The 27,980-nt window shown below is 44.8% G+C and overlaps 1 protein-coding gene across 4 annotated transcripts in view; it reads left to right on the forward strand.

Moving 5' to 3' along the window:
- LOC106609264 (CUGBP Elav-like family member 3) overlaps window positions 1–23,036 on the forward strand; it is a 160,611-nt gene extending 137,575 nt beyond the window's left edge. For 2 of the 4 annotated variants that reach the window (XM_045718872.2, XM_045718877.2), the window contains 8 exons: window positions 11,685–11,846; window positions 13,385–13,520; window positions 14,066–14,266; window positions 14,559–14,624; window positions 17,096–17,200; window positions 17,347–17,490; window positions 18,251–18,396; window positions 22,008–23,036. In XM_045718872.2, coding sequence (XP_045574828.1) covers window positions 11,685–11,846; window positions 13,385–13,520; window positions 14,066–14,266; window positions 14,559–14,624; window positions 17,096–17,200; window positions 17,347–17,490; window positions 18,251–18,378 — 942 coding nt within the window. In that variant the 3' untranslated portion in view covers window positions 18,379–18,396; window positions 22,008–23,036. Of the gene's footprint in view, window positions 1–11,684; window positions 11,847–13,384; window positions 13,521–14,065; window positions 14,267–14,558; window positions 14,625–17,095; window positions 17,201–17,346; window positions 17,491–18,250; window positions 18,412–22,007 lie in introns of all 4 variants that reach the window. The other 2 variants (XM_045718876.2, XM_045718873.2) reach the window with 2 other exon arrangements.
- Window positions 23,037–27,980: the final 4,944 nt, after the last annotated feature.

The raw sequence follows: 27,980 nt of genomic DNA on the forward strand, positions 1-27,980 counted from the left end.
CCCTCTGTAAGTCACAGACAATTCTTCCACCATTTCCCTCTGTAAGACACAGAAAGTCTTCCAACCTCTCCCTATGTAAGTCTCAGATAAGTCTTCCTACCTCTCCCTCTGTAAGTCACAGACAAGTCTACCAACCCCTCCCTCTGTAAGTCACAGAAAAGTCTTCCAACCTCTCCCTATAAAAGTCACAGACAAGTCTTCCTACCTCTCCCTCTGTAAGTCACAGACAAGTCTTACGAACTCTCCCTCTGTAAGTCACAGACAAGTCTTCCTACCTCTCCCTCTGTAAGTCATAAACAAGTGATCCTGTTCTCCCTCTGTAAGTCACAGACAAGTCTTCCTACCTCTCCCTCTGTAAGTCACAGACAAGTCATCCTACGTATCCCTCTGTAAGTCACAGACAAGTCTTCCTACCTCTCCCTCTAAGTCACAGACAACTAATCCTACCGATCCCTCTGTAAGTCACAGACAAGTCATCCTACCTATGCATCTATAAGTCATAGGCAAGTTATCCTACCACTCTCTCTGTAAGTCACAAGCAAGTCTTCCTACCTCTCCCTATGTCAATCACAGACAAGTCTTCCAACCTCTCCCTCTGTAAGTCACAGACAAGTCTTCCTACCTGTCCCTCTGTAAGTCACAGACAAGTATTCCAACCCCTCCCTCTGTAAGTCACAGACAAGTCATCCTACCTCTGCATCTATAAGTCATAGGCAAGTCATCCTACCTCTCCCTTTGTAAGTCACAGACAAGTCTTCCAACCTCTCCCTTTTACGTCACAAACAAGTCTTCCAACCTTTCTCTCTGTAAGTCACAGACAAGTCTTCCAACCTCTCCTTCTATAAGTCACAGACTAGTCTTCCAACCTCTCCCTCTTTAAGTTACAGACAAGTCTTCCACCCTCTCCCTCTGTAAGCCACAGACAAGTCATCCTTCCTCTCCCTCTGTAAGTCACAGACACGTCTTCCTATATCTCCCTCTGTAAGTCACAGAAAAGTCTTCCTACCTCTCCCTATGTAAGTCACAGACAAGTCTTCCTACCTCTCCCTCTAAGTCACAGACAAGTCTTCCAACCCCTCCCTCTGTAAGTCACAGACAAGTCTTCCTACCTCTCCCTCTGTAAGTCACAGACAATTCTTCCACCCTCTCCCTCTGTAAGTCACAGACAAGTCATCCTACCTCTCCCTCTGTAGGTCACAGACAAGTCTTCCAACCTCTCACTCTGTAAGTCACAGACAAGTTATCCTATCTCTACCTCTGTAAGTCACAGACAAGTCTTCCAACCTCTACCTCTGTAAGTCAGAATCGTGTTTTCCAACTTCTCCCTTTATAAGTCAAAGACAAGACTTCCTACCTCTCCTCCTATAATTCACAGTCAAGTTGTCCTTCATCTCCCTCTGAAAGTCACAGACAAGTCATCCTATCGCTACCTCTGTAAGTCACAAACAAGTCATCCTACCTCTCCTTCTGTAAGTCACAGACAAGTCATTCTATCTCTACCTCTGTAAGTCACAAACAAGTCATCCTACCTCTCCTTCTGTAAGTCACAGACAAGCCATTCAACCTCTCCATCTATTAATCATTGACAAGTCATCATACCTCTCCCTCTGTAAGTCACAGACAAGTGACCCTACCTCTCCCTATGTAAGTCACAGACAAGTCTTCCTACCTCTCCCTATGTAAGTCACAGACAAGTCTTCCTACCTCTCCCTCTAAGTCACAGACAAGTCTTCCAACCCCTCCCTCTGTAAGTCACAGACAAGTCTTCCTACCTCTCCCTCTGTAAGTCACAGACAATTCTTCCTACCTCTCCCTCTGTAAGTCACAGACAAGTCTTCCTACCTCTCCCTCTGTAAGTGACAGACAAGACTTCAAACCTCTCCCTCGGTAAGTCACATACAAGTCTTCCAACCTCTCCCTCTGTAAGTCACAGACAATTCTTCCACCATTTCCCTCTGTAAGACACAGAAAGTCTTCCAACCTCTCCCTATGTAAGTCTCAGATAAGTCTTCCTACCTCTCCCTCTGTAAGTCACAGACAAGTCTACCAACCCCTCCCTCTGTAAGTCACAGAAAAGTCTTCCAACCCCTCCCTCTGTAAGTCACAGACAAGTCTTCCTACCTCTCCCTCTGTAAGTCACAGACAAGTCTTCCAACCTCTCCCTATAAAAGTCACAGACAAGTCTTCCTACCTCTCCCTCTGTAAGTCACAGACAAGTCTTACGAACTCTCCCTCTGTAAGTCACAGACAAGTCTTCCTACCTCTCCCTCTGTAAGTCATAAACAAGTGATCCTGTTCTCCCTCTGTAAGTCACAGACAAGTCTATCTACCTCTCCCTCTGTAAGTCACAGACAAGTCATCCTACGTATCCCTCTGTAAGTCACAGACAAGTCTTCCTACCTCTCCCTCTAAGTCACAGACAACTAATCCTACCGATCCCTCTGTAAGTCACAGACAAGTCATCCTACCTATGCATCTATAAGTCATAGGCAAGTTATCCTACCGCTCCCTCTGTAAGTCACAGACAAGTCATCCTACCTCTGCATCTATAAGTCATAGGCAAGTCATCCTACCTCTCCCTATGTAAGTCACAGACAAGTCTTCCAACCTCTCCCTTTTACGTCACAAACAAGTCTTCCAACCTTTCTCTCTGTAAGTCACAGACAAGTCTTCCAACCTCTCCTTCTGTAAGTCACAGACTAGTCTTCCAACCTCTCCCTCTTTAAGTTACAGACAAGTCTTCCAACCTCTCCCTCTGTAAGCCACAGACAAGTCATCCTTCCTCTCCCTCTGTAAGTCACAGACACGTCTTCCTATATCTCCCTCTGTAAGTCACAGACAAGTCAACCTACCGCTCCCTATGTAAGTCACAGACAAGTCTTCCTACCTCTCCCTATGTAAGTCACAGACAAGTCTTCCTACCTCTCCCTCTAAGTCACAGACAAGTCTTCCAACCCCTCCCTCTGTAAGTCACAGACAAGTCTTCCTACCTCTCCCTCTGTAAGTCACAGACAATTCTTCCTACCTCTCCCTCTGTAAGTCACAGACAAGTCTTCCTACCTCTCCCTCTGTAAGTGACAGACAAGACTTCAAACCTCTCCCTCGGTAAGTCACAGACAAGTCTTCCAACCTCTCCCTCATTAAGTCACAGACAATTCTTCCACCATTTCCCTCTGTAAGACACAGAAAGTCTTCCAACCTCTCCCTATGTAAGTCTCAGATAAGTCTTCCTACCTCTCCCTCTGTAAGTCACAGACAAGTCTACCAACCCCTCCCTCTGTAAGTCACAGAAAAGTCTTCCAAACCCTCCCTCTGTAAGTCACAGACAAGTCTTCCTACCTCTCCCTCTGTAAGTCACAGACAATTCTTCCTAACTCTCCCTCTGTAAGTCACAGACAAGTCTTCCTACCTCTCCCTCTGTAAGTGACAGACAAGACTTCAAACCTCTCCCTCGGTAAGTCACAGACAAGTCTTCCAACCTCTCCCTCTGTAAGTCACAGACAATTCTTCCACCATTTCCCTCTGTAAGACACAGAAAGTCTTCCAACCTCTCCCTATGTAAGTCTCAGATAAGTCTTCCTACGTCTCCCTCTGTAAGTCACAGACAAGTCTACCAACCCCTCCCTCTGTAAGTCACAGAAAAGTCTTCCAACCTCTCCCTCTGAAAATCACAGACACGTCTTCCAACATCTCCCTCTGTAAATCACAGACAAGTGTCCCTTGCTTTCCCTCTGTAAGTCACAAACAAGTCCACCTACCTCTCCCTCTGTAAGTCACAGACAACTGATCCTAACGCTCCCTCTGCAAGTCACAGACAATTCATTCTACCTCTCTCTTTGTCAATCACAGACAAGTCTTCCAACCTCTCCCTATGTAAGTCACAGACAAGTCTTCCTACCTCTCCCTCTAAGTCACAGACAACTAATCCTACCGATCCCTCTGTAAGTCACAGACAATTCTTCCTACCTCTCCCTCTGTAAGTCACAGACAAGTCTTCCTACCTCTCCCTCTGTAAGTGACAGACAAGACTTCCACCATTTCCCTCTGTAAGACACAGAAAGTATTCCAACCTCTCCCTATGTAAGTCTCAGATAAGTCTCCCTACCTCTCCCTCTGTAAGTCACAGACAAGTCTACCAACCCCTCCCTCTGTAAGTCACAGAAAAGTCTTCCAACCCCTCCCTCTGTAAGTCACAGACAAGTCTTCCTACCTCTCCCTCTGTAAGTCACAGACAAGTCTTCCAACCTCTCCCTATAAAAGTCACAGACAAGTCTTCCTACCTCTCCCTCTGTAAGTCACAGACAGGTCTTACGAACTCTCCCTCTGTAAGTCACAGACAAGTCTTCCTACCTCTCCCTCTGTAAGTCATAAACAAGTGATCCTGTTCTCCCTCTGTAAGTCACAGACAAGTCTATCTACCTCTCCCTCTGTAAGTCACAGACAAGTCATCCTACGTATCCCTCTGTAAGTCACAGACAAGTCTTCCTACCTCTCCCTCTAAGTCACAGACAACTAATCCTACCGATCCCTCTGTAAGTCACAGACAAGTCATCCTACCTATGCATCTATAAGTCATAGGCAAGTTATCCTACCGCTCTCTCTGTAAGTCACAAGCAAGTCTTCCTACCTCTCCCTATGTCAATCACAGACAAGTCTTCCAACCTCTCCCTCTGTAAGTCACAGACAAGTCTTCCTACCTGTCCCTCTGTAAGTCACAGACAAGTATTCCAACCCCTCCCTCTGTAAGTCACAGACAAGTCATCCTACCTCTGCATCTATAAGTCATAGGCAAGTCATCCTACCTCTCCCTTTGTAAGTCACAGACAAGTCTTCCAACCTCTCCCTTTTACGTCACAAACAAGTCTTCCAACCTTTCTCTCTGTAAGTCACATACAAGTCTTCCAACCTCTCCTTCTATAAGTCACAGACTAGTCTTCCAACCTCTCCCTCTTTAAGTTACAGACAATTCTTCCACCCTCTCCCTCTGTAAGCCACAGACAAGTCATCCTTCCTCTCCCTCTGTAAGTCACAGACACGTCTTCCTATATCTCCCTCTGTAAGTCACAGAAAAGTCTTCCTACCTCTCCCTATGTAAGTCACAGACAAGTCTTCCTACCTCTCCCTCTAAGTCACAGACAAGTCTTCCAACCCCTCCCTCTGTAAGTCACAGACAAGTCTTCCTACCTCTCCCTCTGTAAGTCACAGACAATTCTTCCACCCTCTCCCTCTGTAAGTCACAGACAAGTCATCCTACCTCTCCCTCTGTAGGTCACAGACAAGTCTTCCAACCTCTCACTCTGTAAGTCACAGACAAGTTATCCTATCTCTACCTCTGTAAGTCACAGACAAGTCTTCCAACCTCTACCTCTGTAAGTCAGAATCGTGTTTTCCAACTTCTCCCTTTATAAGTCAAAGACAAGACTTCCTACCTCTCCTCCTATAATTCACAGTCAAGTTGTCCTTCATCTCCCTCTGAAAGTCACAGACAAGTCATCCTATCTCTACCTCTGTAAGTCACAAACAAGTCATCCTACCTCTCCTTCTGTAAGTCACAGACAAGTCATTCTATCTCTACCTCTGTAAGTCACAAACAAGTCATCCTACCTCTCCTTCTGTAAGTCACAGACAAGCCATTCAACCTCTCCATCTATTAATCATTGACAAGTCATCATACCTCTCCCTCTGTAAGTCACAGACAAGTGACCCTACCTCTCCCTATGTAAGTCACAGACAAGTCTTCCTACCTCTCCCTATGTAAGTCACAGACAAGTCTTCCTACCTCTCCCTCTAAGTCACAGACAAGTCTTCCAACCCCTCCCTCTGTAAGTCACAGACAAGTCTTCCTACCTCTCCCTCTGTAAGTCACAGACAATTCTTCCTACCTCTCCCTCTGTAAGTCACAGACAAGTCTTCCTACCTCTCCCTCTGTAAGTGACAGACAAGACTTCAAACCTCTCCCTCGGTAAGTCACATACAAGTCTTCCAACCTCTCCCTCTGTAAGTCACAGACAATTCTTCCACCATTTCCCTCTGTAAGACACAGAAAGTCTTCCAACCTCTCCCTATGTAAGTCTCAGATAAGTCTTCCTACCTCTCCCTCTGTAAGTCACAGACAAGTCTACCAACCCCTCCCTCTGTAAGTCACAGAAAAGTCTTCCAACCCCTCCCTCTGTAAGTCACAGACAAGTCTTCCTACCTCTCCCTCTGTAAGTCACAGACAAGTCTTCCAACCTCTCCCTATAAAAGTCACAGACAAGTCTTCCTACCTCTCCCTCTGTAAGTCACAGACAAGTCTTACGAACTCTCCCTCTGTAAGTCACAGACAAGTCTTCCTACCTCTCCCTCTGTAAGTCATAAACAAGTGATCCTGTTCTCCCTCTGTAAGTCACAGACAAGTCTATCTACCTCTCCCTCTGTAAGTCACAGACAAGTCATCCTACGTATCCCTCTGTAAGTCACAGACAAGTCTTCCTACCTCTCCCTCTAAGTCACAGACAACTAATCCTACCGATCCCTCTGTAAGTCACAGACAAGTCATCCTACCTATGCATCTATAAGTCATAGGCAAGTTATCCTACCGCTCCCTCTGTAAGTCACAGACAAGTCATCCTACCTCTGCATCTATAAGTCATAGGCAAGTCATCCTACCTCTCCCTATGAAAGTCACAGACAAGTCTTCCAACCTCTCCCTTTTACGTCACAAACAAGTCTTCCAACCTTTCTCTCTGTAAGTCACAGACAAGTCTTCCAACCTCTCCTTCTGTAAGTCACAGACTAGTCTTCCAACCTCTCCCTCTTTAAGTTACAGACAAGTCTTCCACCCTCTCCCTCTGTAAGCCACAGACAAGTCATCCTTCCTCTCCCTCTGTAAGTCACAGACACGTCTTCCTATATCTCCCTCTGTAAGTCACAGACAAGTCATCCTAACGCTCCTTATGTAATTCACAGACAAGTCTTCCTACCTCTCCCTATGTAAGTCACAGACAAGTCTTCCTACCTCTCCCTCTAAGTCACAGACAAGTCTTCCAACCCCTCCCTCTGTAAGTCACAGACAAGTCTTCCTACCTCTCCCTCTGTAAGTCACAGACAATTCTTCCTACCTCTCCCTCTGTAAGTCACAGACAAGTCTTCCTACCTCTCCCTCTGTAAGTGACAGACAAGACTTCAAACCTCTCCCTCGGTAAGTCACAGACAAGTCTTCCAACCTCTCCCTCTGTAAGTCACAGACAATTCTTCCACCATTTCCCTCTGTAAGACACAGAAAGTCTTCCAACCTCTCCCTATGTAAGTCTCAGATAAGTCTTCCTACCTCTCCCTCTGTAAGTCACAGACAAGTCTACCAACCCCTCCCTCTGTAAGTCACAGAAAAGTCTTCCAACCCCTCCCTCTGTAAGTCACAGACAAGTCTTCCTACCTCTCCCTCTGTAAGTCACAGACAATTCTTCCTACCTCTCCCTCTGTAAGTCACAGACAAGTCTTCCTACCTCTCCCTCTGTAAGTGACAGACAAGACTTCAAACCTCTCCCTCGGTAAGTCACAGACAAGTCTTCCAACCTCTCCCTCTGTAAGTCACAGACAATTCTTCCACCATTTCCCTCTGTAAGACACAGAAAGTCTTCCAACCTCTCCCTATGTAAGTCTCAGATAAGTCTTCCTACGTCTCCCTCTGTAAGTCACAGACAAGTCTACCAACCCCTCCCTCTGTAAGTCACAGAAAAGTCTTCCAACCTCTCCCTCTGAAAATCACAGACACGTCTTCCAACATCTCCCTCTGTAAATCACAGACAAGTCTCCCTTGCTTTCCCTCTGTAAGTCACAAACAAGTCCACCTACCTCTCCCTCTGTAAGTCACAGACAACTGATCCTAACGCTCCCTCTGCAAGTCACAGACAATTCATTCTACCTCTCTCTTTGTCAATCACAGACAAGTCTTCCAACCTCTCCCTATGTAAGTCACAGACAAGTCTTCCTACCTCTCCCTCTAAGTCACAGACAACTAATCCTACCGATCCCTCTGTAAGTCACAGACAAGTCATCCTACCTCTGCATCTATAAGTCATAGGCAAGTCATCCTACCTCTCCCTTTGTAAGTCACAGACAAGTCTTCCAAACTTTCTCTCTGTAAGTCACAGACAAGTCTTCCAACCTCTCCCTCTTTAAGTTACAGACATGTCTTCCAACCTCTCCCTTTGTAAGTCACAGACAAGTCTTCCTACCTCTCCCTCTGTAAGTCACAGACAAGTCATCCAACCCCTCCCTCTGTAAGTCACAGACAAGTCTTCCGACCTCTCCCTCTATAAGTCACAGTCAAGTCTTCGGAACTCTCCCTCATTAAGACACAGAAAGTCTTCCAACCTCTCCCTATGTAAGTCTCAGATAAGTCTCCCTACCTCTCCCTCTGTAAGTCACAGACAAGTCTTCCTACCACTCCCTCTATAAGTCACAGAAAAGTCTTCCAACCTCTCCCTCTGTAAGTCACAGACAACTCTTCCAACAACTCCCTCTGTAAGTCACAGACAATTCTTCCTACCTCTCCCTCTGTAAGTCACAGACAAGTCTTCCTACCTCTCCCTCTGTAAGTGACAGACAAGACTTCAAACCTCTCCCTCGGTAAGTCACATACAAGTCTTCCAACCTCTCCCTCTGTAAGTCACAGACAATTCTTCCACCATTTCCCTCTGTAAGACACAGAAAGTCTTCCAACCTCTTCCTATGTAAGTCTCAGATAAGTCTTCCTACCTCTCCCTCTGTAAGTCACAGACAAGTCTACCAACCCCTCCCTCTGTAAGTCACAGAAAAGTCTTCCAACCCCTCCCTCTGTAAGTCACAGACAAGTCTTCCTACCTCTCCCTCTGTAAGTCACAGACAAGTCTTCCAACCTCTCCCTATAAAAGTCACAGACAAGTCTTCCTACCTCTCCCTCTGTAAGTCACAGACAAGTCTTACGAACTCTCCCTCTGTAAGTCACAGACAAGTCTTCCTACCTCTCCCTCTGTAAGTCATAAACAAGTGATCCTGTTCTCCCTCTGTAAGTCACAGACAAGTCTATCTACCTCTCCCTCTGTAAGTCACAGACAAGTCATCCTACGTATCCCTCTGTAAGTCACAGACAAGTCTTCCTACCTCTCCCTCTAAGTCACAGACAACTAATCCTACCGATCCCTCTGTAAGTCACAGACAAGTCATCCTACCTATGCATCTATAAGTCATACGCAAGTTATCCTACCGCTCCCTCTGTAAGTCACAGACAAGTCATCCTACCTCTGCATCTATAAGTCATAGGCAAGTCATCCTACCTCTCCCTATGTAAGTCACAGACAAGTCTTCCAACCTCTCCCTTTTACGTCACAAACAAGTCTTCCAACCTTTCTCTCTGTAAGTCACAGACAAGTCTTCCAACCTCTCCTTCTGTAAGTCACAGACTAGTCTTCCAACCTCTCCCTCTTTAAGTTACAGACAAGTCTTCCAACCTCTCCCTCTGTAAGCCACAGACAAGTCATCCTTCCTCTCCCTCTGTAAGTCACAGACACGTCTTCCTATATCTCTCTCTGTAAGTCACAGACAAGTCATCCTACCGCTCCCTATGTAAGTCACAGACAAGTCTTCCTACCTCTCCCTATGTAAGTCACAGACAAGTCTTCCTACCTCTCCCTCTAAGTCACAGACAAGTCTTCCAACCCCTCCCTCTGTAAGTCACAGACAAGTCTTCCTACCTCTCCCTCTGTAAGTCACAGACAATTCTTCCTACCTCTCCCTCTGTAAGTCACAGACAAGTCTTCCTACCTCTCCCTCTGTAAGTGACAGACAAGACTTCAAACCTCTCCCTCGGTAAGTCACAGACAAGTCTTCCAACCTCTCCCTCTGTAAGTCACAGACAATTCTTCCACCATTTCCCTCTGTAAGACACAGAAAGTCTTCCAACCTCTCCCTATGTAAGTCTCAGATAAGTCTTCCTACCTCTCCCTCTGTAAGTCACAGACAAGTCTACCAACCCCTCCCTCTGTAAGTCACAGAAAAGTCTTCCAACCCCTCCCTCTGTAAGTCACAGACAAGTCTTCCTACCTCTCCCTCTGTAAGTCACAGACAATTCTTCCTACCTCTCCCTCTGTAAGTCACAGACAAGTCTTCCTACCTCTCCCTCTGTAAGTGACAGACAAGACTTCAAACCTCTCCCTCGGTAAGTCACAGACAAGTCTTCCAACCTCTCCCTCTGTAAGTCACAGACAATTCTTCCTACGTCTCCCTCTGTAAGTCACAGACAAGTCTACCAACCCCTCCCTCTGTAAGTCACAGAAAAGTCTTCCAACCTCTCCCTCTGAAAATCACAGACACGTCTTCCAACATCTCCCTCTGTAAATCACAGACAAGTCTCCCTTGCTTTCCCTCTGTAAGTCACAAACAAGTCCACCTACCTCTCCCTCTGTAAGTCACAGACAACTGATCCTAACGCTCCCTCTGCAAGTCACAGACAATTCATTCTACCTCTCTCTTTGTCAATCACAGACAAGTCTTCCAACCTCTCCCTATGTAAGTCACAGACAAGTCTTCCTACCTCTCCCTCTAAGTCACAGACAACTAATCCTACCGATCCCTCTGTAAGTCACAGACAAGTCATCCTACCTCTGCATCTATAAGTCATAGGCAAGTCATCCTACCTCTCCCTTTGTAAGTCACAGACAAGTCTTCCAAACTTTCTCTCTGTAAGTCACAGACAAGTCTTCCAACTTCTCCTTCTGTAAGTCACAGACTAGTCTTCCAACCTCTCCCTCTTTAAGTTACAGACATGTCTTCCAACCTCTCCCTTTGTAAGTCACAGACAAGTCTTCCTACCTCTCCCTCTGTAAGTCACAGACAAGTCATCCAACCCCTCCCTCTGTAAGTCACAGACAAGTCTTCCGACCTCTCCCTCTATAAGTCACAGTCAAGTCTTCTGAACTCTCCCTCATTAAGACACAGAAAGTCTTCCAACCTCTCCCTATGTAAGTCTCAGATAAGTCTCCCTACCTCTCCCTCTGTAAGTCACAGACAAGTCTTCCTACCACTCCCTCTATAAGTCACAGACAAGTCTTCCAACCTCTCCCTCTGTAAGTCACAGACAACTCTTCCAACAACTCCCTCTGTAAGTCACAGACAAGTCTTCCAACCTCTCCCTCTGTAAGCCACAGACAAGTCTTCCTACCTCTCCCTTTGAATGTCACTGACAAGTCTATCTACCTCTCCTTCTGTAAGTCACAGACAAGTCATCCTACCTATTCCTCTGTAAGTCACAGACAAGTCTTCCTACCGCTCCTTCTGTAAGTCACAGACAATTCATCCCACCTCTCCCTCTGTAAGTCACAGACAAGTCTTCCAACTTCTCACTCTGTAGGAAACAGACAAGACTTCCCAACTTTCCCTCTGTAAGTCACTTACAAGTCACCCTACCTCTCCCTCTGTAAGTCACAGACTAGTCTTCCCACCTCTCCCTCTCTCATTGTTATGTGGTAAGTTAATGTATTCTCTACAGTAACAGTATAGAACATGTCCTGTCTCTGTAAACGGTTTGAAAGGTACTTTATTTACCTTTCAACATAAATACGCGATTCAAAACAGTGCACCAAATCTTGGTTGATTGTATTCCCAATAAGGGGTAATTCAGTAAATCCATGTGTTTAACTTAAAGACCGGTGTGTGTTTCCTTGTAGGGTGCGTCGTCCAGTCTGGTGGTGAAGTTTGCGGACACAGAGAAGGAGAGAGGGCTGAGACGGATGCAGCAGGTGGCATCACAGCTGGGCATCTTCAGCCCCACCATGACACTTAACTTCCCTGCTTACAACGCTTACACACAGGCCGTCAGCGCACAGGCGGTAAGCACACACACCGTTACACACACGCCGTTACACATGCACACATACACAGGTTTGAGTGGTGCTTTGGGTATGAGAGGTTGTGATGTTTTTCAAGGGGCTATCACTGTTCTAATCTGCGCTAATGTTATTACTGAATGGACACGTCATTTAGCATTAGCCATCTCTCGACAAAAACCACAGCAACACACACACATACACACACACACACACACACACACACACACACACACACACACACACACACACACACACACACACACACACACACACACACACACACACACACACACACACACACACACACACACACACACACACTTCCTAGTAACCCCAGCTTTTCTGCTGCACAGCCATTAACCCCGTGGCTGGATATAATGTAATTACATCTCTATTCATCCTCCTCTCTCTCTCTTTCTTTCTCTCTGTCTCTCCCTCTCTTTCTCTCTCTCCCTCTGTCTTTCTCTCTATATTCCTCTCTTTCTCCTTCTCTCTCTCCCTGTCTCTCAATTCAATTACATTTAAGGGGCTTTATTGGCATGGGAAACATATGTTTACATTGCCAAAGCAAGTGACGTAGATAATAAACAAAAGTGAAATAAACAACACAAATTAACAGTAAACATTACACTCACAGAAGTTCCAAAATAATAAAGACATTTCAAATGTCATATTATGTCTATATACAGTGTTGTAACGATGTGCAAATAGAAAATAAATAAACAAATATAGGTTGTATTTACAATGGTGTTTGTTCTTCACTGGTTGACCTTTTCTTGTGGCAACAGGTCACAAATCTTTCTGCTGTGATGGCACACTGTGGTATTTCACCCTATAGATACATGAGTTTATCAAAATTGGGTTTGTTTTCAAATTCTTTGTGGATCTGCATAATCTGAGGGAATATGCATCTCTAATATGGTCATACATTTGGCAGGAGGTTAGGAAGTGCAGCTCAGTTTCCACCCCATTTTGTGGGCAGTGTGCACATAGGCTGTCTTCTCTTGAGAGTCAGGTCTGCCTACGGCAGCCTTTCTCAATAGCAAGGCTATGCTCACTGAGTCTGTACATAGTCAAAGCTTTCCTTAAGGTTGGGTCAGTCACAGTGGTCAGGTATTCTGTCACTGTGTACTCTCTGTTTAGGGCCAAATAGCATTCTAGTTTGCTCAGTTTTTTTGTTAATTCTTTCAAATGTGTCAAGTAATTATCTTTTTGTTTTCTCGTGATTTGGTTGGGTCTAATTGTGTTGCTGTCCTGAGGCTCTGTGGGGTCTGTTTGTGTTTGTGAACAGAGCCCCAGGACCAGCTTGCTTAGGGGACTCTTCTCCAGGTTCATCTCTCTATAGGGGATGGTTTTCTTATGGAAGGTTTGGGAATTGCTTCCTTTTAGGCGGTTGTAGAATTTAACGGCTCTTTCCTGGATTTTATAATTATTGGGTATCGGCCTAATATCTCCCTGTCTTTCCTCTCTCTCTCTCTCACTCTCTTTCTCCCATTTTTCTCTCTCCTCTCTCTCTCTTTTTTTCTTTCTTTCTCTAGATTGTCCAGCAGCAAGCTCTTGTTGCTCAGTCAGCGTACCTGTCTCCCGTAGCAACTGTTGCCAGTTTACAGATGCAGCAGATGGCAGCGCTCAACGCAAACGGAATCATCGCCACGCCCATCACATCTTCCTCTGGTACACACACACACACAGACACACAGACACACACACACACACACACACACACACACACACACACACACACACACACACACACACACACACACACACACACACACACACACACACACACACACACACACACTTACAGATGCTTACGGATACTGTATGTTAGTAATAACATAGATTGATCTTATGTTTACTATGCTATGCAGATCAAGTCTGTCTATTTGATGTACATTTACTTCTGTTCATTAGTTTCTAAGTTCATCTTCTTATAGGTGCATCTCAATAGTGTAAAGTGGCTTCTTCTCCTCCTCATCTAATCAGCATCCTTTACAGTCTACAACAATCGATTCTACACTCATCTGAAAGCTGGGAATTACCTTTCACCAGTCCAGTTTTCTTAACATCAATTCAGATTGAGGAAGGTAGACAAGAAGAGGAAGCCACTTTACAATAAGATGCACCCTTCCCTTAACTCCCTTTGCCCCACTAACCAATCATTGCTTCTCCCCTGCATTTATGCCCTGCCTTTTTCTCTTTCTTATACACTATAGAGTCTAGTAGCTGTCAATCACAATATCTCCTCCACTGTGATTGGTCCTCCCGGTTTGCAGGTACGAATACCCCTCCAACCATCTCAGCCACGCCCGTGCCATCACTACCTCCACCTCTAGGAGTCAATGGTTACAGTCCACCAACCAATGGACAGCAAGCATCGGAAGCACTATACACCAATGGCATTCATGCGTACCAAGGTACGAGCTGAATTACCAAAGATAGAATATTTACCACAGAAATACTGATATCTCCATTTGTTCCCTATATTCACTCTCTCTGCTCTGCCACTCCCTCCATACTTCCCTCCCTCCCTCTCTCCCTTCCTACTTATCTCCCTTCCTCTCTCTCTCTCTCCCTCCCTCCCTGCATTCCTGCTTCCCTCGCTCTCTCCCTCCCTACTTATCTCCCTTCCTCTCTCCCTCTCTCTCTCCCTCCCTCCCTGCCTCCCTCCCTGCCTCCCTCCCTGCTTCCCTCCCTCTCTCCCTGCAGCCCAGAGTCCAGCATTATCTCTAGACCCTCTCCAGCAGGCGTATGCAGGCATGCAGCACTACACAGGTGGGCCACAGTCACACACTACCAGCTCCTATGACACTTTTTAGTGACTGGGTTCATTTTGCATTGTCAGAATGGAGTCCTCAATGCTCTCAGAGTAGGACAGTAATTAACTGGTACAGCAGGGTTCCCCAGCAGTGATTTTATTTGGCCACCCAAATTTTAGGAGATAAAAGAACAAAAACACCAGAAAGTGATTTTAATTTTGCATATGGTTTTCAATGCATAGTAGGGAGATATATATGTGATGGTAATCAAATGTAAGCAAGGTTTGAAATTATGTTTTAGTCAAACGTTATATCGGGATTCTTGTAGTCAATTTAGAGTATACAAATTACTTGTAATTATGTTCCGACCCCCTGACCATCGACTCAAGAAAGAAATCAGCCCGCGGCTGAATCTAGTTGATGATCCCTGTGGTACAGGGTCAGAGGTGAATATAGTTGATGATCCCTGTGGTACAGGGTCAGAGGTGAATCTAGTTGATGATCCCCGTGGTACAGGGTCAGAGGTGAATCTAGTTGATGATCCCTGTGGTACAGGGTCAGAGGTGAATCTAGTTGATGATCCCTGTGGTACAGGGTCAGAGGTGAATCTAGTTGATGATCCCTGTGGTACAGGGTCAGAGGTGAATATAGTTGATGATCCCCGTGGTACAGGGTCAGAGGTGAATCTAGTTGATGATCCCTGTGGTACAGGGTCAGAGGTGAATCTAGTTGATGATCCCTGTGGTACAGGGTCAGAGGTGCATATAGTTGATGATCCCCGTGGTACAGGGTCAGAGGTGAATCTAGTTGATGATCCCCGTGGTACAGGGTCAGAGGTGAATCTAGTTGATGATCCCTGTGGTACAGGGTCAGAGGTGAATCTAGTTGATGATCCCTGTGGTACAGGGTCAGAGGTGAATCTAGTTGATGATCCCCGTGGTACAGGGTCAGAGGTGAATATAGTTGATGATCCCCGTGGTACAGGGTCAGAGGTGAATCTAGTTGATGATCCCTGTGGTACAGGGTCAGAGGTGAATCTAGTTGATGATCCCCGTGGTACAGGGTCAGAGGTGAATATAGTTGATGATCCCCGTGGTACAGGGTCAGAGGTGAATCTAGTTGATGATCCCCGTGGTACAGGGTCAGAGGTGAATCTAGTTGATGATCCCTGTGGTACAGGGTCAGAGGTGAATCTAGTTGATGATCCCCGTGGTACAGGGTCAGAGGTGAATCTAGTTGATGATCCCCGTGGTACAGGGTCAGAGGTGAATCTAGTTGATGATCCCCGTGGTACAGGGTCAGAGGTGAATATAGTTGATGATCCCCGTGGTACAGGGTCAGAGGTGAATCTAGTTGATGATCCCCGTGGTACAGGGTCAGAGGTGAATCTAGTTGATGATCCCCGTGGTACAGGGTCAGAGGTGAATCTAGTTGATGATCCCCGTGGTACAGGGTCAGAGGTGAATCTAGTTGATGATCCCCGTGGTACAGGGTCAGAGGTGAATCTAGTTGATGATCCCCGTGGTACAGGGTCAGAGGTGAATCTAGTTGATGATCCCCGTGGTACAGGGTCAGAGGTGAATCTAGTTGATGATCCCCGTGGTACAGGGTCAGAGGTGAATCTAGTTGATGATCCCCGTGGTACAGGGTCAGAGGTGAATCTAGTTGATGATCCCCGTGGTACAGGGTCAGAGGTGAATCTAGTTGATGATCCCCGTGGTACAGGGTCAGAGGTGAATCTAGTTGATGATCCCCGTGGTACAGGGTCAGAGGTGAATCTAGTTGATGATCCCCGTGGTACAGGGTCAGAGGTGAATCTAGTTGATGATCCCCGTGGTACAGGGTCAGAGGTGAATCTAGTTGATGATCCCTGTGGTACAGGGTCAGAGGTGAATCTAGTTGATTATCCCTGTGGTACAGGGTCAGAGGTGAATCTAGTTGATGATCCCTGTGGTACAGGGTCAGAGGTGAATCTAGTTGATGATCCCTGTGGTACAGGGTCAGAGGTGAATCTAGTTGATGATCCCTGTGGTACAGGGTCAGAGGTGAATCTAGTTGATGATCCCTGTGGTACAGGGTCAGAGGTGAATCTAGTTGATGATCCCCGTGGTACAGGGTCAGAGGTGAATCTAGTTGATGATCCCTGTGGTACAGGGTCAGAGGTGAATCTAGTTGATGATCCCCGTGGTACAGGGTCAGAGGTGAATATAGTTGATGATCCCTGTGGTACAGGGTCAGAGGTGAATCTAGTTGATGATCCCTGTGGTACAGGGTCAGAGGTGAATCTAGTTGATGATCCCTGTGGTACAGGGTCAGAGGTGAATCTAGTTGATGATCCCTGTGGTACAGGGTCAGAGGTGTGTTCCTCCCTACCATCTCTGCCACTGAGGGCATGTAGGGTAATCTGATCCTAGATCTGTGGTTAGGGGTGACTTGGACCTCCAACCAGTGTTTCATCATCTGATGTCACTCTCTCTCTCATCACAGCGGCGTACCCTGCTGCCTATGGATTGGTCGGCCAGCATTTTCCACAGCAACCTACCCTGGTTGCCCAGCAACACCAGCAGCCCCAGCAACAGCAGCAGCGAGAAGGTGATGTCACTTCCTGTCTCTCAGACAGCACCTGTTGTGTGTGTGTGTCTCAGATTAGTGTGCATGTGAATCACAGATCCTCATGAATATTTGTGTGAGTGTGTCTCTCCGTCGCAGACCCTAACGTGTGTGTGTTCCTCCCCTAGGGCCAGAGGGTTGTAATATCTTTATCTACCACCTGCCTCAGGAGTTCAGTGACAGTGAGATGCTCCAGATGTTTCTGCCCTTTGGAAACGTCATCTCAGCTAAAGTCTTTGTAGACCGCGCCACCAACCAGAGCAAGTGCTTCGGTAAGACAGAGAGAGAGGGACTGAAGGGGGAGAGATAGGAGAGAGGCAGAAATGGTGAATAGTGAGTATCCAGGAGAAAAGGAAAGAAAGGAGGAACGGGGGAGATAAGAGAGAATTGCAATTCCACCTGTTGCTATGATACATGATGATCATAACTGACAGTTGCTGGTAGCATACTGTATGACTGTATCTCTGTCTGTTGCTATGATGCATGATGATCATAACTGACAGTTGCTGGTAGCATACTGTATGACTGTATCTCTGTCTGTTGCTATGATACATGATGATCATAACTGACAGTTGCTGGTAGCATACTGTATGACTGTATCTCTGTCTGTTGCTATGATACATGATGATCATAACTGACAGTTGCTGGTAGCATACTGTATGACTGTATCTCTGTCTGTTGCTATGATGCATGATGATCATAACTGACAGTTGCTGGTAGCATACTGTATGACTGTATCTCTGTCTGTTGCTATGATGCATGATGATCATAACTGACAGTTGCTGGTAGCATACTGTATGACTGTATCTCTGTCTGTTGCTATGATACATGATGATCATAACTGACAGTTGCTGGTAGCATACTGTATGACTGTATCTCTGTCTGTTGCTATGATACATGATGATCGTAACTGACAGTTGCTGGTAGCATACTGTATGACTGTATCGCTGTCTGTTACAATGAAACAATGTGATTATACATGTTATATTACATTTCAGAATGTTCCTCTCTCGTTCCTCGTTCCCTCCCCAGGTTTTGTGAGTTTTGACAACCCATCCAGTGCCCAGACTGCCATCCAGGCTATGAATGGGTTCCAGATCGGCATGAAGAGACTCAAGGTGCAGCTGAAACGACCTAAAGACGCCAACCGCCCCTACTGAAGGAGAGAGGAGAGAGAGGTGAGAGAGAGAGAGGTGAGAGAGGTGAGAAGTGATAGGGGCTGGGAAAGAGAGAGGGAGGAGAAAGAATGTGTGGATAGAGGGATGGAGGAATGGGAAGCAATAAAAGGGAAGAAGAGAATGAGGGAGGAGAGGAAGGTAGAAGAGAAGGTAAGAGAGAGGAGGGTAGAAGAGAGGAGGGGAGGAGAGAGGAGGGTAGGAGAGAGGAGTATGGGAGAGAGGAGGGTAGATGAGAGGAGATATGGAGAGAGGAGAGAGGTGGGGAGGAGGGAGGAGAGAGGAGGGTAGGAGAGAGGAGGGGAGGAGGGAGGAGGGTAGGAGATAGGAGGGTAGGAGGGAGGAGGAAGGAGGGTAGGAGGGGGGAGAGAGGAGGGTAGGAAGCAGGAGAGAGGAGGGTAGGAGGAAGGAGAGTAGGAGGCAGGAGTGAGCCAGGGAGGAGAGAGGAGGGTAGGCGGGAGGAGGAGGGTAGGAGGGAGGAGGGTAGGAGGCAGGAGAGAGGCGGGGAGGAGAGAGGAGGGTAGTATGGAGGAGGGAGGAGGGATACTTAGGTGTGTAAGAGAGAAGTGATGGGAAGGAGGAGGGATACTTGGGTTTGGGGAGGAAACAGGAAAGAATGACAATGGAGTTTATGCAAGCTGCTGTCAGTCACAGCTTTCTAAAATGCTGATTGGTGAAAGAGCTATATGGAGCGAGTGGGCGGGATCTTAAATAAGCAGTGCATATGTGGTAAAGAATATTAAACACATGAAATAACAAAACATGCTTTGTAGGTAGTTCAATCATTTAGAGATATTGTAGCCAAATTAATCAAAACTAAATTATTGAAATATTGTTATCCAACTTTATATTTTTTATTTATTTTTATTTTCTGATGTTTTTTAATCTTTTCCTGAAACAACAACATACCTCACCCGAGATCCTCCCGTCCAATCATAATTCGCGGGGATCCCATCACTATGGTTACCTAGCGACCGATAAAGCCCCGACCCCCCTTCCTCTCACGTGTTGTAAGTTGATTGGTTGGCCTGTGTCTGGGTTGCTGTGGAGGTGGATTGCCTGTGCTGGTTGCCCTTGGCGATTTTTTTGTTTGTTCTGTCGCCCCGAGCAACCGGCCATGCACTGACCTGCATGCCCTGTTGCCGTGGTGACCACAGACTGTGTTTGGTGCATTGTGACTTTCTTTTGTATTGACCTGTGCACATACTGATCAATAACTGTCAATAACTGGGATCTGATTAATTTAGTATCAATTGATTCGATTGAATATCCGCATTGACTGATGGATAATTGTAATGGATATTTGGATAAATTCTGTATTAATGGTCGTTGTTTTTCCGCAGTTTAGTTTTTGATCAGTTTCTGTAGTGTTCTGTTTGGTGTCATTATCATTATAGTGCTACTGTATATTTGGGCTAGACTGAGGTGGGCAAGGGGGCGTGTGTGTGTGTGTGTGTGTGTGTGTGTGTGTGTGTGTGTGTGTGTGTGTGTGTGTGTGTGTGTGTGTGTGTGTGTGTGTGTGTGTGTGTGTGTGTGTCCAAAGTTAGCTGTGTGATTACAGTAGGTTTATGAATGTTTTCCTACAGTCTCTAACCAGGCCATTCAGTGTGTAATGGGGTAACAGGTAATGGGGCCCCTTCATGTGTTGTTGGGTTTGAAGTACAGATTTACGCCGTAAACTATCCCAGTCTAGCCTAGAACTATCCAAGTCTAGTCCAGCCCAGCTCAGTCCAGTCCAGCCCAGCCTAGTCCAGCCCAGCCATCTGCATTTGGTGCTGATCATTGCCTGATCATAGCCTATGTGGATATAGAGGTGGGTAACCCCTTTGTAAGGAAAATGTGTGAAATTATTTAGCATGTGTAAGCTAAGCAATGAATTGTAAATAACTCCCCATAAACAGCACACATTCCTAGGATAAGTCCAAGTCCATCTCATAGTTTAAAGAGCCTTCATCACCTGGTCGCATTTCCTTCATCTGCACTGAAACCAAATAATAGGTGAAAACAAAAGGGTGGAAGATGAGCAGATAAGCATAGAGAGGAAAGAGACAGGGAGAGGAAGTTACTTCAGACTATTCAGATGCAGCACTGGACTGTGGACCTCTGATGACACTAAACTCTGCTGAGCTGGATTCTGATTGGTGGGCTGTGTCCTTGGCTTCTGATTGGTAAGACTGTGGACTGGCCTGACTTTCTGATTGGTGTCTATTTCCCCTTATTTTCTACCAGCCTATTTCCCCCTCCTGTTTTATATCTCTCTATCACTCCATATCTCCTTTTCTCCCCTCCCATCTTTCTTTCTCCTTCCATCTTTCCCTTTCCCCTCCCATCTTTCTTTCTCCCCTCCTCTCTTGCTTCCTTTCTCTCTCCCCTTCTCTCACCCCCCTGGCCGGTGTTTTGAGGTAATGGTATGTGGTTGTGATGGTGCTAAACATTGCCTCTTGCCGATTGGAGAACAGACATAAACTATAGGAATTCTGGGAGAATTAATATACATGGGGAAAAAATTGTCTTGGTACGGGTAGATGTTACCCATAGAGGCAGATCTAGGATCAGCTAACCTGCCCCAAATCAAAACGTTAACCATATGGGAGAAAACACAAAACTGACCTTAGATCAGTTTTTCTGAATAATCTAATAATAACATTAAAAGACTACAAATTAGAAAAATGTATTTTAATGGCTTTAATTTACATGAGAAGCTACCACACAGAATTCTAGGCTACTTGTGGACTCAGGGAGACTGTTACCCAGAATTTCTATATTGCAACTGCCAGAGAGTGATGCATGTTGGGAACCTTTGCTTGCCGTGATCTAAGACACAAGTACAACGTGTGCGTGCACGGACACACACATACACACAAACACACAGACATACATACAATTACAGAAAAGGCAAAAGGCCTGCCAAATGACAACAACTTTCATGGATATTTCACTGTGTTGAGTTGCATGCCCTGGACACTCTGTATGTCTATGTGTAAAAGCACCATGACGTTATCCCTGTTGAAAAACACAGAGGTTTACTATAGTAACCAATGATGCAGACTTAGTAGAGGTAAACTGTTTTGTGCAAATGGTTTCTGGTAATAGATTTTTTTGTTGGAAATCTCATCCACATGAGGGATGAATTGTTTCCATACTGTTATTTCTTTGTTCTCTGATATATAGAGGATTACAGTAGAGGGAAACCAGAAAACTATATCCATGTCCTAACAAGCTCTCTCTCTCTCTCTCTCTCTATCCCCCTCCCCCTCTCTCTCTCTCTATCCCCCCCTCTCTCTTTCTCTCTCTCTCTCTCTCTATCTCTCTCTCTCTCTCTCTCTCTCTCCTCTCTCTCTCTCTCTCTATCCCCCTCTCTCTCTCTCTCTCTCTTTCTCTCACTCTCTCTCTCTATCCCCCTCCCTCTCTCTCTCTCTCTCTATACATCCCCTCCCCCCCACTCTCTCGCGCTCTCTCTCTCTCTCTTTCTCTCACTCTCCCTCTCTCTCTCTATCCCCCTCCCTCTCTCTCTCTCTCTCACTCTCTCTCTACCTCTTTCTCTCACTCTCTCTCTCTATCTCTACATCTGTCCCCCAACCCCTCCCTCCCTCTTCCTTCCTTCGCTCTTACAGGTGAAGTTTTCTGACTCCGCCTGTGGTGGAATCCCAGCGTGCATTGCGCCCTCAGACCTACTACCTTTCTTTTGAGCGACGGGGAACAGGACACACACACACAGACCACTCACACTTTGCACTCTAAAAGGACCAAGGCACAGATATTGACCAATGTACATATCATAGTCCTCACACACACAAACACACACATGCTTTCAAATACATATATGTCAGTAATCGTACCCATTGAACTGGACTCAGTTTGAAAATAGTTTGTGAGGAGTTTGTCTGGAGTGTGTAGGGCAGTGAAGATCACACACACACACACGACCCAGGAAGTACTTACTAAAGTCATTGATGAAATGATGAATAATGGTGATATATCACTTCTTTGGACCATAACATGTCATATAACATGGCTATTACATGTGTATAACATGATACAAATAGGAAGGCCTCCATTTCGTAATAAAAAAAGGAAAACAGGAAAAAATATTGCGACAAAATGAGTAGTTTAGAGAAACTTTGGAGAGAGATCCTTATGGCCTGTAAATAATTTAGTTTAAGAAGAGTAACATTCCAAAAAAACGCAAAAAGAAGAGTACTTTAGATAAATCACTGAAAAATTACACAATATTATTATTATTGTTATTATTATTATCTTCGTTAGGGGATATTGTATTAGAAATAAAGAAAGGGGAGAATCACAAACATATTTTCAATTTCTACTTAGATTTTAGGATACATGTGGGTGGGAGGGACTGCACCTTTTCTGAGAGGTTTTAATATTTTAACAATTTTTTATTTATTGACTAATTTATCAATTATTTTTGTTAATAGGGAGAAATGATGAAGGGTTTAAAGGGGTTACGAGTTTCTGATTTTAGAATTTTTTAGAGCAAAAAAGGGTCTGTTTCTGTCAGACTCGGTCAGAGTAATTATAATTATGAATGAATTATTACAACAATGATATTTATTTCTTATTTATTGAGTCTGTTTTTGATCCAATCTCTTTTTAAGTTAAAATAAAAAGTATTATACATCAAATACGTTTTTCATGATTTATTGTGTGTGTGTGTTTGTGTGAGAGAGAGAGAGAGGGCGGGACAGAGGAGAATGAGAGAGACAGAGAGAAGCGTGTGAGAGAGAGGTAGAGGGGGAGAAGGAACAGTTAAAATATGTAAAAGAGAGAGAAGGAACAGTACAGATTGTAATTGACCAGTAGAGGGCGAGACAGGCACAGATTCCAGTCTCCACCTCAGTAGGCAGTTCTCTCTCAAGAGAGGGTCTGGTAGATATGGTAGGTAGGCTATAGCCCTGCCCCAAACCACCAGTAGTTATCTAGGTTGATGTGTTTAAGGGTGAGAGAGTTTATCAGTCATTCTTTATGAGAGCCTGAGTGTGCATGGTGTTTATAAATAGTTGGGAAAGCTACTGCATGATGGCTATGTGATTGTAATCAGATCACAGTCAAAGGTTGGCTCTGCACTGAAGTCTGAGGTGGTGTGTTCACTTAATAATATGTAGCCTAAATGTGCATTAAATAATGTAGTTAAACTTGTTTGCAATACATATCTCAACTTCAATATATAAATATAATAACATAAGGTACGCCATGAGTAGCTTAGGCCCACACAGCAAATTCTCCAGTGTTAAATCAACACTAGCCAGTGTCTAAACGGGTCCACACTTTTGAGTGTTAAATTATTAGTGTGCTAGTGCTGACGCTGTTACACTTCCTGGTCCCTTCCTTTATGCAAATTATTTCACAGCTATTCTTTCAAAATAATATTTATTTATTTATTGTAAGACACATATTGATGTAATCAGTTAATGGTGCCACCTGTCAATGCTTTTATAGGGCAGGATAATTATGATTCAAATGGTTTCTCTGTCCAGATCTGTCTACACTTGTACGATATACAGACAAAATATGTGTCTGACTACCTCTGGAGGCGTATAGTGTCTTTTGATTGTCTACACCTGTCTACAAATGTGGACACTATGAGAATGTGGACAAGATCAGGACAAAGGACGCAAGTTAGAACCATGTGTTAACAGAGCTAGAGTCAGTGTTTGGGAATGAACATTTTCAGTGTTATGCAAAAAATTGTAAAGTATTTTGTCTGTAATGTCTTTCTCGTTATATGTCGGGCCCCAGTAAGACTAGCTGTCACCATTGGCATCGGCTAATGGGGATCCTAATAAATCAAATGCAATAACAACTCATATAGTATTTTGATCACTATGAAGTGTATATAGTTTACAACAATGTATTTTTTTTAAGTCTTTATTGCCACATGCTCTTATGTATGTGTTTATAAAGACTTCAGAAATGGCAGCACACATGCTCAAATTTTAATTACCATAACCATAGACCCATAAAACTGGTACATCACTTCCATTTATGGGTGGCCAAAAATAATGATTTGAAAGCCACGCCCCCACGAATCCAATAAATTTCCCAGTGTGCCTTACCTTTTCGAGTGAATTGTAGAGTTACCGCCCATGACTGTATTTGTTAGTGAAAGAGACATGGTTGTTGAATTCGTTCATTTTCAGTTCCGTGGAATTGATCTAGTGAGTTTCTACTGTATGTGAATGTTATCATTAAAACTAAACTGTTTATTACAATATATCACAATTATTCTGGCTTGCAAAGTGACATGTAACTCCTATTGGAATCCAGCCAGAGTTAGGACATCCAACAGTTTACATTTTTATTCACACGCAACCTGCATTCAGAATAACTTTCAGGGTTAGGAACATTGATAAAGGAGACTACCTAAACCATTTAAACTGGAACAACCATTTCAGTAACTCTGAAAAAAACTGTTTTTGCGTTGTCATTATGTCATTTTTTTCCCTCACCAATCTACACACAATACCTCATAATGACAATGCAAAAACAGCTTTTTAGACATTTTTGCAAATGTATTAAAAATAAAAAACGGAAATATTACATTTACATAAGTATTCAGACCCTTTACTCAGTACTTTGTTGAAGCACCTTTAGCAGCGATTACAGCTTCGAGTCTTCTTGGGTATGACACAATAAGCTTGGCAAACCTGTATTTCGGGAGTTTCTCCCATTCTTCTCTGCAGATCCTCTCAAGCTCTGTCAGGTTGGATGGGGAGCGTTGATGTACAGCTATTTTCAGGTCTCTCCAGAGATGTTCGATCGGGTTCAAGTCCGGGCTTTGGCTGGGCCACTCAAGGACATTCATAAACTTCTCCCGAAGCCACTCCTGCGTTGTCTTGGCTGTGTGCTTAGGGTTGTTGTCCTGTTGGAAGGTGAACCTTCACCCCAGTCTGAGGTCCTGAGCGCTCTGGAGCAGGTTTTTATCAAGGATCTCTCTGTACTTTGCTCCGTTCATCTTTCTCTCGATCCTGACTAGTCTCCCAGTCCCTGTCGCTGAAAAACATCCCCACAGCATGATCCTGCCACCACCATGCTTCAACGTAGGGACGGTGCCAGGTTTCCTCCAGACGTGATGCTTGGCATTCAGGCCAAAGAGTTCAATCTTGGTTTCATCAGACCAGATAATCTTGTTTCTCATGGTCTGAGAATCTTTAGGTGCCTTTTGGCAAACTCCAAGTGGGCTGTCATGTGCCTTTTACTGAGGAGTGGCTTCCGTCTGTTACTATAAAAGCCTGATTGTTGGAGTGCTGCATAGATGGTTGTCCTTCTGGAAAGTTCTCCCATCTCCGCAGAGGAAATCTGGAGCTCTGTCAGAGTGACCATCGGGTTCTTGGTCACCTCCCTGACCAAGGCCCTTCTGCCCCGATTGCTCAGTGTGGCTGGGCGGCCAGCTCTAGGAAGCCATGGTGGTTCCAAACTTCTTACATTTAAGATTCATGGAGGCCACTGTGTTCTTGGGGACCTTCAATGCTGCATACATTTTTTGGTACCCTTCCCCAGATCTGTGACTCGACATAATCCTGTCTCGGAGCTCTACGGACAATTCCTTCAACCTCATGGATTGGTTTTTGCTCTGACATGCATTGTCATCTGTGACAGGTGTTTGCCTTTTCAAATCATGTCCAATAAATTTAATTTACTACAGGTGGACTCCAATCAAGTTGTAGAAACATCTCAAGGATGATCAATGGAAACAGGATGCACCTGAGCTCAATTTAGAGACTCATAGCAAAGGGTCTGAATGCTTATGTAAATAAGATATTTACAGTGAGGGAAAAAAGTATTTGATCCCCTGGTGATTTTGTACGTTTGCCCACTGACAAAGAAATGATCAGTCTATAATTTTAATGGTAGGTTTATTTGAACAGTGAGAGACAGAATAACAACAAAAAAATCCAGAAAAACGCATGTCAAAAATGTTATAAATTGATTTGCATTTTAATGAAGGAAATAAGTATTTGACCCCCTCTCAATCAGAAAGATTTCTGTCTCCCAGGTGTCTTTTATAAAGGTAACGAGCTGAAATTAGGAGCACACTCTTAAAGGGAGTGCTCCTAATCTCAGCTTGTTACCTGTATAAAAGACACCTGTCCACAGAAGCAATCAATCAATCAGATTCCAAACTCTCCACCATGGCCAAGACCAAAGAGCCCTCCAAGGATGTCAGGGACAAGATTGTAGACCTACACAAGGCTGGAATGGGCTACAAGACCATCGCCAAGCAGCTTGGTGAGAAGGTGACAACATTTGGTGTGATTATTCGCACATGGAAGAAACACAAAAGAACTGTCAATCTCCCTCAGCCTGGGGCTCCATGCAAGATCTCACCTCGTGGAGTTGCAATGATCATGAGAACGGTGAAGAATCAGCCCAGAACTACACGGGAGGATCTTGTCAATGATCTCAAGGCAGCTGGGACCATAGTCACCAAGAAAACAATTGGTAACACACTACGCCGTGAAGGACTGAAATCCTGCAGCGCCCGCAAGGTGCCCCTGCTCAAGAAAGCACATATACATGCCCGTCTGAAGTTTGCCAATGAACATCTGAATGATTCAGAGGACAACTGGGTGAAAGTGTTGTGGTCAGATGAGACCAAAATGGAGCTCTTTGGCATCAACTCAATTCGCCGTGTTTGGAGGAGGAGGAATGCTGCCTATGACCCCAAGAACAACATCCCCACCGTCAAACATGGAGGTGGAAACATTATGCTTTGGGGGTGTTTTTCTGGGGACAGGACAACTTCACCGCATCAAAGGGACGATGGACGGGGCCATGTACCATCAAATCTTGGGTGAGAACCTCCTTCCCTCAGCCAGGGCATTGAAAATGGGTCGTGGATGGGTATTCTAGCATGACAATGACTCAAAGGCAACAAAGGAGTGGCTCAAGAAGAAGCACATTAAGGTGCTGGAGTGGCCTAGCCAGTCTCCAGACCTTAATCCCATAGAAAATCTGTGGAGGGAGCTGAAGGTTCGAGTTGCCAAACGTCAGCCTCAAAACCTTAATGACTTGGAGAAGATCTGCAAAGAGCAGTGGGACAAAATCCCTCCTGAGATGTGTGCAAACCTGGTGGCCAACTACAAGAAACGTCTGACCTCTGTGATTGCCAACAAGGGTTTTGCCACCAAGTACTAAGTCATGTTTTGCAGAGGGGCCAAATACTTACTTCCCTCATTAAAATGCAAATCAATTTATAACATTTTTGACATGCGTTTTTCTGGATTTTTTTGTTGTTATTCTGTCTCTCACTGTTCAAATAAACCTACCATTACAATTATAGACTGATCATTTCTTTGTAAGTGGGCAAACGTACAAAATCAGCAGGGGATCAAATACTTTTTCCCTCACTGTACGTAAGTAATTTCTAAAAACCTGTTTTCGCTTTGTCATTATGGGGTATTGTGTGTTGATTGATGAGAATTTAAAAATATATATATTTTAGAATAAGACTAATGTAACAAAATGTGGAAAAAGTCAAGGGGTCTGAATACTTTCCAAATGCATTGTATATACTGTATTCTAGTGATGGCTTATATTATATAACTACTGCTGTACACACCTTTTCT

The sequence above is a fragment of the Salmo salar genome, chromosome 05 (assembly GCF_965601325.2).
Source record: "Salmo salar chromosome 05, fSalSal1, whole genome shotgun sequence".
Classification (NCBI taxonomy): domain Eukaryota; kingdom Metazoa; phylum Chordata; class Actinopteri; order Salmoniformes; family Salmonidae; genus Salmo; species Salmo salar.